Below are 17,772 nucleotides of genomic sequence, written 5' to 3'. Positions count from 1 at the left end.
CACCGCCCCCCTGCACCAGCCACAAGGGGGAGCGGGCTTGAGAAAGTACATTCATCCAAATGCCACCCAGGTCTAAAGGGATCAGGAAGGAGCGTGGGAACAAACAGGAGGGGAGGGATTTCCCTGGTGGTCCAGTGGTTAGGACTCGGCGCTTCCACTGCAGGGGGCACGAGTTCAATCCCTGGTCGGGGAACTAAGATCCCACGTGCTGCACAGGGTGGCCAAAAAATACAAAAACAAAAAACAAAACGAAACAAACAAAAGAAAAACCCCAGAAAACCAGGAGAGGAGAGGCCACTTCATCCATCCCGAGGCCACACAGGACGGATTGCTGGCTGTCTGCAGTGATCCCTCCCATAGCACATTTCTCTCTTCCATCAGCAGGAGACACAAGAGCCCAGTATACTCAAACACCGTCTCCTTTGACTTCTGTGACAGCATAACCAACAGGGACATTCCTGCTGCTACCCAAACATAAAACACTTCCCTTCAAAAAATCAAAATGCCATGACAACAGCCAACGAATATTCCCCACGGTCCTTGATTTGTTCCCTGAAGAAGCGACAGGAGCTGGTGTGGAGCAGAGGCGGTCAGGGCTGGCCTCCCCCCGGACGGCCGTTCCCCCTGGAAAGCTCGGATGGAATGACACTTCTGACCTAGACCTCAGTACCCACAGGGCAGCGTCTCGGGTGGGAAGAGGACTGGGTTACGATCTTCCAAGGTGACTCCTCATGCCCAAGAGAAGGAAGTGGCAGGTGGAAGGCTTACCTGCCAAGGACTCAGAAAAAGTAACGGGTCGATGGGCGTCCCTGGCGGGGAAGACCGACCGCCCCCACGGAACACAGGGCAGATGGCACTGGGTCTGGGGTCCACCCGGGGAGCTGGGGTTTGTGTCACGGCTCCGCGTCTGAGGTGAGGCATTCCTGAGCACACACTCATTCCCTGGTTGCTGTTCCGGGCGTGGGCCACCAAAAACACGACTATGGGGGCGCTCCCTCTGGAGAGGAGTGGGCAGTGGGAATCAGGGAATTACCTGAGTGTTCCAGATGTGCACACACTTGTCAAAGGAGCCGCTGGCCAAGTGCTTCCCGTCGGGGCTAAAAGCTACACTATAGACTGGTTCCTGGTGTTTGGTGAGCGTGTGGATGCAAACACCCCGCTCCACGTCCCACAGTCGAACTGTAGAATCGAACGAAGCACTGGAAAGACGGGAGAGAAAACGTCACCACAACACACGCGGGTTCCCGACTGTTTCCCCAAGACGTGGCACGGACAGCGGGCGCTGCTTTCCCTTCCTGGCTCTTACGTTTCGAGAGACAACAAGCGGGTACACTCTTCCTCTTCTAAACCGTGAACCAGATATACTGAAAACAAAGCCACGGTCGTAAAACAAATCTTCTCCTTTTCTTGGGTGCTGTTACGAGGGAAACAAACTGACATCCACACTCATTTGTCTGTGTGTTTTTCTAAGATATGAATGATATGTACTTTTGTATTCACTACATTTTCTGAAGTGCTCCCACAACTTACCAACACAACATCTATCGTTGCCAACTAAAACAGTGCTGAGAGCCGTATTTGGGGAAATACCAAACCGAGCGAGTACAGAATTAAAATATAATTGCATCCAAATACACAATCGCACTCCTGGGAGCTGCAAATTTCAGTAATTTCCAAATCTGAAAGAAGAGTACACAGCACAAAGACGCTTTACCCGGCGCTCCTTCTCTCTGCAGGGACTTAGAGGCAGCAGCATGTCCCTTTATGCTCGTTAAGTAGAACGATCGCTTACGCTCGTAACGGGTGCCACGTGATACAAAGCACCTTCCAAGTTATAGAGAAAAGAGAGAAGATAGCGTTCTGTACCCTAGACATTTAAGTGGATTTCAGGACAGTTACTTGAAACAAGAGAGTAACAGCCTTCGTGTCTTTCTGGATCGGCCTTTCCGCCAATGTGGGACTTCCGTCCAGTGTCTTCTAAGAGGTGGCCTGGGGTCGGTCCTTTCAGTGACAAGAGTTCCTTGCTGCCTGGCGAGGCCGCCCACCCCACAGCTACACAACAAAGACGGAGGGCTCTCCCTCATTTGTAGGAGGGCCATACCACCTGCCACTTCTCCCCACAACCCTGTTCTCTGCACCTATATAGAACCAACCCACTCCTGCTTCCTGGCAGGGAAACATTCCTTGCAAGCCTGGTCTTTCCCAGGCCAAACAGCTAAACACACACCCACGCTCTGCTGGATCACGGTCTCCGGACCCCTAAGTAATCCGGAAATTCAGCCTCAGAATCTCTTTCGTTCGTTTTTCTAAAGGTTCGTGTTAAAATAGCATATTGGGATTGGAACATTATATCGTGCATGGGGTCCAATGAGCACGGGGACAAGTCTGCTGACTGCAGCCTAAGTGAGGTCGTCCTGCGGAGGCCACCGTGGTGACTTACAACCGCTCTTCTCAATCCTGGCATCTGACTGACTAGCCGCTCCTCTGCCTCCAGTGCTGCTGTCTTGGCGGGAGGGGGGCGCTTACTGTATAAACAGGTCAGATCTGGCTGCGGCTGGGGAGACTTTCTCACCATTCGGCATTCTCGCCCCCTGCAGCTCCAAGCTGGACCAAGTACACCAAGCCCGAGGTCCAAGCCGAATCGTTTCCTTTCTCCATCAGGAAAGCAAAGGGCCGGGGGCCTGGACATACACTGATTCCTCTCGCCAGCCTCATGGTTAAGACCGTCCTTACCTCAAGTTAGCCATCACGTGATACTTTATGTCTCGGGGCCCTTTCAAAATCAGCCGCCTCGCCATTTACTTTGGAAGGGTGTAAGCACATTTGGAAGACAACTTGGCAATATTTTCTGGGCTCTCTGGATACGAATAACTTTTCCCGGCCACGTTGCTGGCTCGGCCACAGTGAGCACGGTTGCTTTTAGGAACCGAGACCGGGCTGAGGGCTGTCTTCCCTTTACCTTGCTAGCATGATGTTGGAGTTGGGGTTGCTGGTGGCTGGCCCGGTGGGACTCCACTTTATGGTATATATCTCTTTGCTGTGAGCTTGAAGGTCATGAACACACGTATCCTGCTTCATACTCCAGATCTAGAGAACACATTGGGGACAAGGTGAGCAACAACGGCTGCTTCTCCCACCGGGGGAGGTTCTCCACCATCCCTGCTGGGAGCGTTCCTTAGGTTCCCGCCTCTGGGAAGCTCCCGCCCAGCGGGGTGGGCAGCTGGCAGACTGGCCAACAGAGGGGCCGGCTGAACACTAGGGGGCGCCCATGAGAAAGGCCGCAGGAAGGGCAGGATGAAGCAGGAGGTCACTGCAGGACAGCGACTCGCCATTTGCCAAGTGGGAACAGCGCTCAGAACAGAATATGCAGCTGGGGGAGCAGCGAATGTTAAGACCAGCACCGAGCACAGGGGGTCGTCTGGGGTCAAACGGCTCAGCCTTTTAGAATGCTTTACCTTTAATGTCATGTCATCAGAGCAGGACGCTAGCAACATCCCAGAAGGGTCCCATTTGATGGCATTGACCTCATTCTGAAAGAGAGCAAAGGGTTTGAAAAAGAAAGAAGGGCCTGGGCGCAGTAATGCAACCTTCCAGCAGGGGGAAGGAGCGCACCGTCCTCTCTGCAGAAAGCCTACTGGCATCCACCCTGGATGGAAAAGAACACGCCCCAGGCCGCGCGCGTATGCCCCCTTTCCTTACTCCGCCTAGCTCAGTGATACAAAATGTACAGCCCTAGGCCACACATAACCAGCCAGCCTCGTCTTAGTTCTCTAAGGAAAAAAACAAACAAACAACCACAACTAGGAAGGAAGCCCAATGCATTTACACAGAGTGAGGGCAGCACGTAAAACCAGGAAGACCAGTAGTTATTTTAAAGCTCACTCGGAAAGCCATCTTCCTGCTCACTCTTGATACAACAGCTACCCGCTCTGTCTAAATCTGTCAGGACATGTCTCTTTTGGTGCTGAGTGGAGGGGGAGGAAACGTAAAGAAGCAAGGTTCCCAGAGGGGTAAACCCAGGCCCAAGACGATGTGACCTGAACACACACACGCAGACGAGCACACGTCACCTGGCCATTTCCAGAGCAAACAGCCAAGTAAACAGAACGCTGTAACTCGGCCCATATGGAAAGCTCTAGCAGGCGGGCCAGTGTGCGAAGGGGACGGGGGGTGGCGCAGAAAGGAACAAGGCCGCAGGCGGCCTTCCGGTTCTGGGGGCCAGGGGACCTCGAGGCTAAATCCTGGAGGACGAGGCATACGCTCCCGTGGGCAAGGGAGCCACCTGCAGCTGAGTGGAGGCGGGGAACGATGTGCCCGGCGGGGTGGGCCGGGGAGAGACGGCGGGAGCCAGCCGCGGGTCTCGGGCCTCCCATTTCTAGTAGGGAGACCGTGGAGCCCCGTCCCGTCCCGTTCCCTCATGCCTGTTGCTGCAGCCTAACAATTAACTCATTTCACACCCATAATTAACTTCCCAATTAATCCCACGCTGCTAAGTGCTCTGGTTTGGATGATAAATGGTAATGGTCACGCTACTTGCTAAGGGCACTGAGTGCTGAACGGTGCGAGACAGGGAGGGATAAGGCTGCGTCTGTGTTCCACGTGGTACCCGTGGTGGAAGGCCCAGAAAAAAGGGAGGGATTGGAGCCTGCAGTACAAGGAGCAGGCCTGTGGGTGAGCCCGGGAGGTCGAGGCAGTCGGACAGAGTGTATGTACACAGGCAAGCGGACCCAGGAGGACACCAAGAGAAGCGGTGCCTGGTGAGAGGTGCGCACCGGGGACAAGGGCAGCGTGGGAGGCTCTGAGCGTAACTGCTGAGAACAGAACCCGAGGGCGCATCTCCAAGGGCCTGCCTGCAAGAGGGAGCTGGTGCCCACTGACTGTCCCCAGTCGAACCCCCTCGCATCTTCCAGGGTGCAAGTGGACTTTCCTCCCCCTCCCTCTGCAGCCCAAGTCACAGTTCCCAGAAAGCACCCAGAAACGGCTCACGGGGTCTCGGGAAGAAATCAGCTCGACTACATTTAGGTCACAGCGTGTGCGGAATGATGGGCTGCAATGAGACCCGTTTAAAGAGCCAGGTGGTGCGATGGCACGAAAGTCCCCAACGGGGAGTACGGCAAGTCACAAAGATTTCCTAGTAAAAGCTCGGGGACGGTCTAGGCGTAGAGGAGAAGTAAGTTTAGGTCAGAAAAATTAAAAAAGAAGGGTCTGTTTATAGCCACGACAAGATGTTAACGGGACAATTGGTCCCTGGGCTCTGAAAGAACCTTCTTTTGGAAGCAGGGACCTGTAGGGACAGATGCTGGAGGAAGTGGGTACTAAGGGAACACGCAAGTGCCAAGCACAATGCAATTTATGTCAGGTAAGTGAGCGGCAAGGGATGCTGTGAGTCAAAGGTGGGGAACAGTGCAGGTGTGAGGTGCTCAAAGCCAGCAGGTCCTCCAGGAGGACTGGGGTAGAGGCGGGGGCGTGGCACACTAGAGGGATCTGCCAGGGAAAGGCTGCGAAGAGCCTCATGGGCTATGCGGGAGGATCTGATGATGCATCCAGAGAACAAAAACGCTAGTTTGAAAAGACACACGCACCTCAGTGTTCACAGCAGCGTTATTTACAATAGCCAAGACATGGAAGCAACCTAAGTGTCCATCAATACATGAGTGGATAAGGAAAATGTGGTGTACACACACACACACACACACACACACACACACACACATGGAATACTACTCAGACAAGAAAAGAATGCAATTCTGCCACTGGCAACAACATGAACTTGGAGGGTGTTGTGCTTTGTGAATAAACTAAGTCAGACAAATATCGTACGCTATCACTTACATGTGGAATCTAAAAAAATACAGCAAACTAGTGAATATAAGAAAAAAGGAGCAGACTCACAGATACAGAGAACAAGCCAACGGTTATTGCTGGGGAGAGGGAAGGGGGAGGGGCAAGACGGGGAGGGGATTAAGAGGTACAAACTATTACATATAAAATAGATAAATAGATAAATAAAATAAGCTACAAGGATATATAGTGTACAGCACAGGGAATATACCCAATATTTTACAATAACTATAAACAGATTATAATCCTCAAAAATTTGAATCGCTATGTTGTACACCTGAAACTTATATAATATCATAAATTAACTATACCTCGATTAAAAAAATTAATTAATTAAAAAAAGGAATTCAGTGAGAAGTCAGCTGGTGTCTTGAGTTTCTTTGATTGAATGTTGATGTTTTCCACCAAATTTAGGAAAATTTGGCAAAATCGCCGATTCAAGTAATTTTTCTGTTCTTTTCTTCTCTCTCCATTACACATATAATGCTAGCGTGCTTCACGCTGTCTTGTACGTCATTAAGCCTCTATTCATTTGATCAATCTTTTATCAATTCTTCAAATTGGCTAGTTTCTGTGATCTCTCTTCAGGTTTACTAACCTTATTTCTGCAATCTCTCCACCGTCCATTAAGATTTTCACTTCAGACGTTCTCCCTCTCAATTCTGAGATTTCCGCTTGACTGTTTTAAGAACTGTTTTCCTTCCTCTGCTGCCCTTCCGCGTCTATTCGCTCATTACAAACAGCCTTTCCTTTATTTCCTCATATAGTCTAAAAATAGCTACTTTAAAGTCTTTCCTGCAAAATCCAACATCTCAGGTCACTTTTTTTTTTTTTTTTTTTACACTGCCTTCCCAGATGGATAACTGGGTTAGCCAATCACCTGAGATAGCCACAACAGCCCAAGGAGCAGTGGGCTGTGCAAGAACCGGTCTGCAGCCACAGTATCCTTTAACCCTAGGCAGGGAGGAGCCAGCTCCCAGCTCCCAGCACATTCGCACGAACCTAAGCCCCACAGTCAGAACCCGCACTTACTGTGTGTCCCTGGAACGTTTTGACCGGGCGGTCACAGCCGAGTCTGCAGACGTGGATACACATGTCTGTGCTACACGAAGCAAAGGTAGTGTTGTTCTGCCAATCCACGTCAAGGGCGGGGGCTGTGGAGCAGCAAACGGTCGGGGGGGGGAACATTTGCATTTAGCAGTCGTGCACAGAGCTCAGGTGACTTAGAAGAAGTAACAGCACAGTCAAGATGCCCAAGGACAAGATAAAGCAGCACCCCCAGTGTGAACACAGCCTCTGTCCCCCACAGACCTGAAAGTCTGTCCTTCACATTTGGAGGGATGCCCAGAGGCCTCCGGAGCGAGACCCCGTGACACCTCGGGTGGCATAAGCGCAGTCCCTTGCTCCCCTGGCACAGGTGAGACAGGGTAGGGGAGAAGCACGCCGTCTTCTCCCGCACCTTGCCGCTCCCAGGAATATCAGTGTGCTGGGCTGATTGGATTTGTTTTAGATAGAGAGGAGAGGAAAAAGATTTCATATCCTACGTTCAAGGTATCCGCACTGAGAAAATCTCCCACAGGGACTTGCCTGGTGGTCCAGCGGTTAGGACTCCGTGCTCTCACTGCCGAGGGCCCGGGTTCCATCCCTGGCTGGGAAACTGAAATCCCGCAGGCCACGTGCCGCGGCCCAAAAAAATCCCCCACCACACAATTAATGCATTCCATCAACTGGAGGATGCTTATTGTTGACAAGGGGACAGCCTGAGGGGACACAAGTGACCTTATGGTGAACACTGCCTCTGGCTTCTGGGCCTTTCTCAGGGACAAGTGGCCCCAAGAGCTCTGTGAGGTTTGGGGGATGGTGACGGCCCTCTTCCCTTCTCCCAACCTCCCCGAGAGACTACTCAGCATCTTTGTTCTCTCCACACACTTCCTAGTTTCTGGACAAACAGAGGGTTAAGTCCTGCAAGCCCCTGGTGAGATCTTCATCGACAGCTCGATCCCTAACCATGTCCCACGTGTGTTTCTTACAGGCAGGTCAGCACTGAATCGGGAGAAGAATCCAGCTTCCTCAGGATACGCTAACTCGGACTGCCCCTCCCGTGCTCAGCCTTAAAGTAAGAGGTGCGCCCGTGCACACGCGCCGGCCTTCCACAGCTGCAGGGCTGGATCCCCTTGGCTCCCCTGTCCAGCTCTGTCCCCACTCAGAGGCTACGGGTGGGAGGACGTGGCCGGGAGGCAGCAGGCTTTTTCAACAGCCCAGGGCGTGCATCTCTGCGTGTCACACCCCCTGCAGAGCGGTTCCGCACGGGCCCACGGTTTCTGCTGCATTTCCCACGTGTGCCCAGTGGAACAAAGGAACCGGATCCACTTGGTCAGAAGCATGTTCCCGGGAGCCGGAGAGCGAAGAGCAGAGCCACAGCTGCTCTGCTGCTCTTTACGACACTGCAGGAGCCAAATCACGAATTCCTGGGCCAGCCTCTGCAGTGGGGTGTGCAGTTCGTGCGCCTGGAAGACGGACAACCTGGCGGGCGCTTCGGGGGCTGGTGACCAGCACCTGGCCATTAAGAATCAACGTGCGCTGAACCCCTGCCACCTAAACGGAGGACGCTGTGTACTCAGGTGTCTGGCCCCATTCTGTGTCGATGCTGCTGCCAGGACCCTGCCCTCCCCCCAGGAGCTCACCATCCAGTGTGGGTGGGGACAGGTAACAGGGCTAAGCTATTCTGGGGGTCTGTGTGGCCTCCCTGCCCACACTTGGCCAATGAGGTTTGACCGTCAGCAGCAGTCTAGGTACAGCCAAGCATTACTTCGCTTTTTTTTTTAAAAAAAATTAATTTTGAGATGCTTACAGAATCGCAGGACGCTGCAGAGATGTAATAGAGAGGCCCCACGTTGTACCCTTCCCCCACTGGTGGCATTTTATGCCCGCTACAGTACAACGCCCAGACCCAGAAGGTGAACGCGCACCACGTGTGTGCGGTGCGCCACTGTTGGATCACACGCGCAGGCCTGTGTGACGACCACCGCAGTCAAGATCCAGAACCCTGTTCCATCACCACGAGGCCCTCCCTGTGCCACGTTATCAGCACACAAAGCCCTCCCTGGACCACCCCTCAACTCTGGCTCCACATCTAAAATTTCGTCGTTTCGAGAATGTTATGTCAATGGCGTCATCCAGCATGTGACCCTTGCAGACGGGCTTTTTCCACGCGGCAGAACCCCCTTGAGAACCTAACCAAGCCGTCGCGTGTTATCAATAGTCGATTGGTAACTGTTCCTCGTCACTGCTGAGCGGGGGAACGCCGTTAGGCTCTGAGCTGACACCTCCTGCTGTTGGTAAACAGCGGACGCGCCCCACCAGCCCTTCATGGCGAACACCTACGGGGCAAGGCGGTTTCACAGATCAACCCATCAAATGCTAAGGAAAGGTGCCCCTACCGCTCTGCCTGCCTGCGCTTCATCCTGAAAAACAGCACCCTTTCTTTCCTTCCATCCTGGACAGTCTCTACCACACCACTTGTCACTACAAAGCAAGAGCAAACAACACACAGAGCTTCCTGTCCCAGCAATGGGATATGGGTCGACCTCGTGGGCAGCAACACCGCAGGTGAGAAGCTCTCTCACGACACAAGAGACATGTGGTCTGCGGGATGGAAAGCCATCCCACGGACCTTGGGAATGCTCTGGGAATACGAATTTCTGCTGGAAGCCTTGGTACACGAATTCTTAAGATAAAACTGTTAGACGAACCTTACTGATGGCTATTTTGGGCAAATCATTCTCTGAAAAACAGAAGCCAGAGCTCTCTTCATCACAGATATCCCCCACCACATGAGCACGGAAGTCAGCACACCTGGGGTTCTACGCCTCTGCCCTGTCACTGCATCCGTCCCGACAGCGAAGGTAGGGATGGTCTTGGGATTTATGCCAAACACGATGGAAACCCACCAGACTCACTTGCTTTGGCCTGCAGAGCCTACAGCACAGAAGTCTGACATGGAGACGACGCACACAGATCAAAACCTGGAGACTGGGGTGCCGGGGACTGGGGAAAGGGGGAATGGAGAGTGAGTTCTTCATGGGTAAGGGGTCTCCTTATGGGATGACAGAAATGTTGTGCAACTAGACAGTGGTGAATGCTTTGTATATTCCGCCCGCTCCAAACACACACACACACAGAGACACATACACACACAGGCACACACACACACACACAGACACACACACACAGACACAGACACAGACACAGGTTGGGATGCCAAGCTGCCTGCTCCTGGAGCCCTGTCCATTTCCTCGTGGGGAAATATATTCTATAAAACGTCCACCAACTTCCACATCATCAATGGTATCAGATGAAAGCAACAAAAAAATTCACTGGCAGCCCCAGCAGGTGTCTCCGGTGTGGTGCCAAGGACAGCCGTGGAAGAGATGGGCTGCCTCTCCAGGGTAGCGGGGTGCAAGCTGGCGCCTCCCAGGTCTGCCTCCGTCAGGAGGGAATGGAGTGCCGCGTGGAGTAACAGATGCTGGCGTCCACGCATGTGTCACAGTCATGTCAAGGCCTTGTCGGGACCTTTCCTCTTAGTCTGCTCCCTGCAGGACCATGTCCCCCGCGTGGAGCCCTCCCTGGGCACGGAGGAGATGCACCGTCTTGGGGAGTCCTCGGGACCAGTCCTCTGGTTCAGATCATCACCAGGCACCCAGAAATACCCAGCAGGAAAGACCCTCTGATCCCCTCCTAAACACTGTCCCAGGGCCACCTGACACAGTAAAATGTTCACCCTGTACACTCAGCGATTCCCTCTCAATGGAGCAGACGCCTCCCGTGAAGGGAAGCGGCACCTACGCCCTGCTGTCGACTTCAAGCCAGCTTCTCCTAACAGTTTATTAGTTTCCACCTCTGTCCTAAGATAAGAGACCACATCTAACAACAGGACTCAGTCACACGGAACATGAAGCATCACGTGGGAATCTGGGAACCTGGACTCCGTAGACCCCTGGCTGCCCCACGTGGCCTGGTGAGGACCCAACACACACACCAACGTGTGCGGTCGAGAACAGCAGCTACACATCCGTGCAGGCAAGACCAATGCAGGCCTGACGCTGCTCCCTGTAGGAAGGCTTGGCGGCAAGGATGGCGTCGGCCCGAGTCTGGGAATTCGGATTTCCCACCATGCCCTAACTGGTAAGAACAGCTTCTGTGCCTCCACCGTCTGTGCAAACACGTGGTTTATACTGAATCCCACGCTCGTCCTGGGAGTGAAGAATTCAGGTGCAGGCGGGCACAGGGTGCCTACGAACCAGAAATGCTGGGCACCAGGCTCTGCTGACTTCACACGACCTTTCACACGCATGATCACCGCTTGCTTCCGGGGGAACCCAGCATGTCCTACGCGACTCCATCAGGAGACAATCTTTGGAAGGTCTGGATCTCGCCCCACGTGCCTTTGCCCTCTGCTGACATGGCTTTGTATCCTTTTAGTGTAATATATCTGAGCTATGAATTCAGCTGCATGCCCTGGGAGTCCTCCTGGGTGAACTGCTGAAGCTGGGCGAGGTCTTAGGGACGCCCCTGACGCAGCGCCCTTGGGGCAGCAACAGAAAGGAGCCCACATCAGTGCTGGGGCTGGTTCGCAGCTTTGTAATGAAGCTTTTGAGCGAACGAGCGCCGAGGGTATCTGTATGTTGGAGACCTCAAGAGCAGTGCTTCCTCCTAGGACTCTGAATTATTATTTTTGAATGACGAAGAATAAAAAGGGAAATTTAAAAAAATACTCACCGGAATGAAACGGAAACTGCTGTTTGGCCTCTCCTGTGTGGGCATCCCAAATTATTGTTGTCTGTGCTCCGCAAAAAAAAAAAAAAAAAGTTAGTTACTCTTCTTCTTGCAAAGTTTTCTCTAGAAAAATTTATGATATAAAAAAATGCAGTGAGCCCCTCTTTTTTCTAAAACAGCACTGTCCAATCCACCGTATATAAATAGCATGCAAGTCACACAGGAAGCTTAAAATTCTCAGTCACCACACTAAAAAATTAAAAAAGAAACCAGTAAAACTAATTTTAACAAAATTTATTTCACTCCAGCATGGCGAACATATTATCGTTTCAACGTAAGATCAGTATACTCGTATCAACGAGATATCTGGCATTCTCTTTTTCACCCGTGTCTTTGGAATCCAGGGTGTCTCTCACACACTTAACGGTCCGGAGGGTCGTCCCACTCATGAAGCTGGCCACGTGCGCTGGTTACTCCACCAGACACAGCAGCGGGAACTGAGACTCGCAAAACTAGCAGGTTTGGTGGGAAATCCCCCTTATCCCCAAACATGAAAAACTATTGAAAAAACTGTAACGATAAACACCTTTTTGGCACTTTTCCCAATGAAAAGCTGCAGAAATGGGTATTTCTGAAAATTCCCCTGACCGTCACTCACTCCATGAATTGGGATCACTAGACAGAGTAGAGAATTGGGTTACACTGGGGTCTGGCACTGATTTATTGGTCTATATATAAGGAGAAAAAAAAAAAAAAAAGATCTCCTCCCCGGAAAACAAAGTAAATCACAAATGCTTACGAACGTACTAATGTTGGGAGACACTTAGGGAAGAAGCCATCTGGCAGCTCGATGAAGACCACTGGAATTAGTTCTTAAACAACTGGAATTTTCAACTGAATCGGAACCTTTACACCTCCCCGTCAATGACGTTTAATAAAGATTTTACTTTAAGAAGAACTAGTTCTATTTCGTATCAACAGCGGTAATTTTCAGAGGAAGTACTCAGAGCAATGAGTATCTCTGAAACGCTCTGTCAGCTCTAGACCAATTAACAGTTTGTTTTTTTGGGGGAGCCGCGCCGCAGAGCTTATATAGGATCTTAGTTCCCCAATCGGGAACTGAACCCGGGCCCTTGGCAGCGAAAGTGCGGAGTCCTAACCACTGGACTGCCAGGGAATTCCCAACAATTTTTTGTTTGATGGAGTATAACTTTTTTTCTTAATGGAGCCACTCACAAATCTGGCAAGGCAGAGAACATATAAGCCCTTCCACAATTCTGACACAATTTCACCTACTACCATCAATAATTATAACAACTTGTTGATGTTTTAACGTTAAATATACACTGGGCAAAAGAAAGTATTCCTTACACAAAAGCTTTCAAGAAACTGAAGTACATTTTAGCCACTTTGGGTTAAGCTCGCACTGAAGGTCAAAGTCCACATCCCTAAATTACATTTCCTCCCCGAGAATATATCACTTTACAGAAAGTAACTATTATGCCTGCCATGGTTGACTAATCATGGTAGATAGTGTCTGACTCAGAGGCTACTAGAATTCCAAATGTGCATTTCCACTAACCATCCAGTTCATTGCCTGGTAGAAACAGAAGATAATCAGGTAGAAAATCCAAAATGATTATAAAAAACGGCCTCAGGGGCAGGGAGGACCTGAAGATGCAAAGAATTCTCTGGGAGAGTGTGAAAGCTACAGGGCAGTTGTTACTGGCGTCCAGGGCCTGAGCTTCCAATCCGACTTTATACCAATGTGTCCCGAGGCAAATTAGTGAAGTTCTCTGGGGCTCCATTTCCCCCTCTGTGAAAAGGGCCACAACATCCCAGTGAGCCTCGCCCCTCGCCTGGGTGTCTACCTTACACCTGCCCTCAGGGAAGCCTGCGGTCTACAGCGCAAAGCAACACGTCGTCAGATTGGGAAAACGGAAGCCTGGGGAGAGAAAACCGTTTGTGTTCCTAAGATCACTCTGGGCGGGTGGGGTAAGTTTATGCAGAGGACACCCCACGCCAGTGGGCTTCTTCAAGCAGTGGACAAACGCAATTTGGGGATTTTCTTCTTTCTATCACTGAACTATGAACCTCAAGGTAAAAGGTGTGACGGGCCGGGGGAGAGCTTTGATAAAGGTCTGTAGAGCAGTCTACGGTACGTTAAGACACGATGTGTTAGAAATGAACACTAAGACCAAAACCACAGAAACAAACAAAACAGAGCCTTCTGATTTCTTAACGGGAGGCAGAATTCTCAGAATTCATAGAAAGCATGATGTTATCTGAGATTAAACATACACAAGCATCTACAGATCACAGCAATGTATCTTAAGCAAACACTCACTTTGTCTACTCCAGCACTCAAAATGTAATTCCCCTTCTTGTTCCATTTCAAGGCAAAGATGGGGCCTTTATGTTGGCCTAAGGTGCTGGCCAGGTTACCTGGTACGTAAAACACAAACACAGCAAGCGGGGTGACTTCCGAGCCTCAGTCTGTTCACCGGATGATGACAAGCCAAGCACCTCCTCTCCGACCCCAACACAAGGGCGTCAGGACTTACCGTCTTCCGTCCATATTCTTGCAAAACCATCATAGGAACCTGTAGCCAACAGTGTGCCATCACTCTGCAGGCCAGAGAGAAACACAGACCAACAGAAGCAGCTTAGTAGGGGCAGCAGTGGAAAAGAGCCCCTCACATTACCCCTGGGCTGCAGCACCTGAGGTCAACAACAGGTTCCCAGTCACGAGACTCACCAGTCACGCTGGCCTACTTTAGCTCGCACTGCCCTTCAGTTAAAACGTGAGACCCAACAGGCTCCCCGCATACAACCATCAAGGAGGCGAGGGGGCAAGGAAAACGCATTGCAACCCCTCACCACTGACGACGTCCATAACAGTACGGTACGAAAAGTTATCGTGAGACTCCTGGAGACTTAGGTGAGCTCTTAAGGATGTGTGCAAATAGGGAAGAGTGGTGACATGACAGAATATGCATAAACATGATAAAGGGCAAGAAAATCAAAAGAGGTTCCAATCAGGGAAAAAAAAAAAAAAGTCAGAGAGCTCTGTGTCTCTCACGTATTAAATGCACGTAACACAGGTGCTGAAGCGTCAGGGTGGAAAGTCACCTTTCCTTCGTGACAACTCACAGAGCGCCAGCAGAACGGGTTCCCCGACAAAACCACCAGACTCCATCCTGCCAACGTGTGGCGACCGAATACCCAGCTAGAGGCCCGCCAACACGGAGGGCCTTGGGAGGAGCGCTCAGAAACGGGGGCCAGCCCCCCAGGGTGGGCTGACCAACAACGCTGCCCCCTTCCTGCGTCTGCCCGGCTCCGTCAGCATCCCGGCGGCCCTCGCTGTGGTTTACAGACGTTCGAGTGTCTGGGCGGTGGCGGAGGCTTACGTTCCAGTCCAGCGAGGTCACGTCTTTGTTACTGGGGACGTCATGCCCCCCCTCCCGTATACAGTGCCTCAGCACGAGCTGCGTGGAGCCCCCGTTGCTGTTTTCGTTGAGGTTCCATATCCTTGCGGTCGAGTCTCCAGATCTGTGCAAGGAACACACACAGCATTCAGCTTCCGGTCCCAGGGCCAGCAATGCTCATCACTACTTGCTGTCTGGCTAGGTCGGGCATCCGCGGCACGGGGTCCTCCGTCTTTTTGATATCGCTGACTCACAGTGGTTTTCTCTTCCCGACCTTTTTTTTTTGCACTTAGTAATTTGAAATGTCTGTGCATTGCTCCCCAGCCCGCTGAGAAAACGGCTGGACCGGGCACTTCTGCACAGCCTGAGGTACTCGGGGTGCCCCAAGCCCTGGTCTGCACTCACTGGGAAGATGCCACCAACAAGGTACGGAGGGGGAGCGCATGTCCTGTGAGGGAGAACTCGGACACCCAGACCCTGGGCACCCCCAGCTGGACACCCTTACCCGGAAGCCAGGAGGTCACTGACAGGGTTCCAGGCACAGATGAACACCTCAGACTCATGGCCCCGAAGTACTGTGGCTTTGTTGGGTGGAATCTCCACGTCTCCGTCTATTTCCATTGGTTTCGAATGATTATCTGTCACAGGAAACAGGGAAAGACACAGGTCTGAGGGATACCAAGGAAACATCCTCAGGGCACGTGGGTTTTACAAACAACCTCCTTGGCCGTCACCCATGGTGATTACAACCAAATCATGGGTTCTGTGTAATTTAGTAGATACGTGACATTTCTTTACAGTCTCCAAATTTGACAGAGGAATAAAAACTGGTTATTTATTCTCTGTAACTAGGGCGAGGCTAATTTCTAACAACAGCCGGAAGACGACTGGACAGAAAAGATGACAGCCAGCTGGGCTCCTGAGCGGGCGGAAGGTTCCTTCTCTTGACGGGACAACAGGTCTTACCCGGAAGCACCCTTGTGAGGTGCTTATCTATGAAGCTCCCTACCTGTGAAGGTACCACGGGGGCATGCCATCAATCTGCCGGAAGCTTGCTACCCTCAACCCCTCAGAGTCTTGGGACTCAAGTGCTATTTTCTGACCGGAGTCGTCTGTGTACCATGCTTTTCAAGCCAAGCAGACCACCAGGTTTCTGAACCCAAGCTGTCCTCCCTCCAGATGACCCATAGGGTCCAGGCTCTGGAAGGGCGACAGGCCATGCTAAGTGCCACCCAGAAGAGATTCACCCTGGGTGGTGGCCGTTTTCCCCCTATGTGGCACGAGAAAAAAGATTCTTGAAGATCAGAATGAACGATCACTTCAGAGACCACATTCAGGCCACAGCCTGCCTTGTAGCAAGATGGGAGCAAAGAGCAGGTGGGACTAGTTTCCGGAACAAGGTGAGAGTCGGAAACCACCGGACGGTGTACGTGGGATGGGGTGCCGGCCAGTCCTCGGGTGAAAAGTAGCGCTTAGGGACTCCTGAAACAAAGGCCTGCCAGCCACCAGCGTTCCTTAAGGCAGGCGATGGTCTCCACGTGGCCACGCTCCCTTAGAGGTTAAGACTTAAAATACACGGTGCAATTTGTAAGTTTGCAAAATTTCTGTCTCGGCAGATACAGAGGTTTCTCAGAGCTCACCAGTTATGATCGCTGCCTGGGGCGGAAGCCTAAGAAGACAAGGACACGTACCTCCTTCCTGTTTTCTTTATTTTTGGCACCTTGAGGGATGTATCCCACGGGAGTGGGCAGCCCATAAATGACCTGTGGGTACAAGCCACCTATTTTTTCTTCTTCTTTCCCCATCCCGTCATCTTGGACCTCGTTAACAGTGATCATGGGGCCCGCCGGCGGGAGGTCTTTTCATCGGATGCTAGACAGATGGGCTTTAAGCCACCCTGCTGTAACATAACCCGCGCTGCAGCCTGCCCCGGCTTCCCGTGCAGTGCTGGAGCTGCATCTCGACTCTAGCGGGAGAGGGCCTGTGCCGGGGCGGGGGGATGAGCTGCCCCCGCAGGGGCGGCATGGCTGCTCGGAGGGAAATGATTTTCAAAGGAGGAAGAACACACACGCATGCACACACTCACACGCACGTGTGCAACGCGCACACACACCCTGAGCTTAGACCCTGAAGCCGTCTCCGAGTTGATAAGCCGCGTGTCAAAGCGCCGGCAGGCTCCCTGGGTCAAGATTCATGCTCTCCGACTTGTCTGCCACACGCTTCAGGGCCATTACCTAACAGGGACCCTGCTGCAACCACCAAATAAGACGGCACTTGCTGTCTGTGCCGGCCGCCCTGTCAGTGACCGCGAGCTCCGAGTGTCAGGTGAGAGTTTGTCCGCGAGGCCGGAGGACGGCGCGGGGGCCTCCTCTTTGTGCCCGACAGTCATCACGAGGTGGAACAGATGAGTTCTCAGAGTAGCGCAACCTCCTGGAGCTGAGGACGTGCAAGTAAAGAACGCTGTGTCCAAGGATCTCAGTGAGAAACCAGAGCACGAAGCCCTCCTGCCACAGAGCAAGCAAGCCCTAGACGCTGCCGCGTATGCACCGCCCAGCAGGCAGGCCTGGAAGGGGTCTGCAGGACTTGCCCAGACTCAGAGACGAGGGAGAAGCTGCCGGAGCGCGAAGCTCTGGAGCCCCGCACTCACTTATCGCATGCGCTCCGTTCTCTTCCCCGTTCACCGTGGCCTCGCCGTTCTTTGGTGGGTTCTGCTGGGAAACGGTCGCTG

The 17,772-nt window shown here is 52.2% G+C and overlaps 1 protein-coding gene across 1 annotated transcript in view; it reads right to left on the bottom strand.

Moving 5' to 3' along the window:
• The window catches only part of TBL1X (transducin beta like 1 X-linked), a 145,840-nt gene that overhangs the window by 3,444 nt on the left and 124,624 nt on the right, over positions 1-17,772 (bottom strand). The window contains 10 exon segments of the mRNA XM_024756279.1: positions 1,034-1,199; positions 2,960-3,087; positions 3,456-3,530; positions 6,874-6,995; positions 11,620-11,680; positions 13,964-14,061; positions 14,181-14,244; positions 15,027-15,168; positions 15,550-15,682; positions 17,692-17,772. The exon segment at positions 17,692-17,772 is cut by the window's right edge and continues 9 nt beyond it. Coding sequence (XP_024612047.1) covers positions 1,034-1,199; positions 2,960-3,087; positions 3,456-3,530; positions 6,874-6,995; positions 11,620-11,680; positions 13,964-14,061; positions 14,181-14,244; positions 15,027-15,168; positions 15,550-15,682; positions 17,692-17,772 — 1,070 coding nt within the window.

This window comes from Neophocaena asiaeorientalis, unplaced genomic scaffold (assembly GCF_003031525.2).
Source record: "Neophocaena asiaeorientalis asiaeorientalis breed wild unplaced genomic scaffold, Neophocaena_asiaeorientalis_V1.1 scaffold69, whole genome shotgun sequence".
Lineage (NCBI taxonomy): Eukaryota > Metazoa > Chordata > Mammalia > Artiodactyla > Phocoenidae > Neophocaena > Neophocaena asiaeorientalis.
This window is presented reverse-complemented; position numbering and strand designations above follow the sequence as displayed.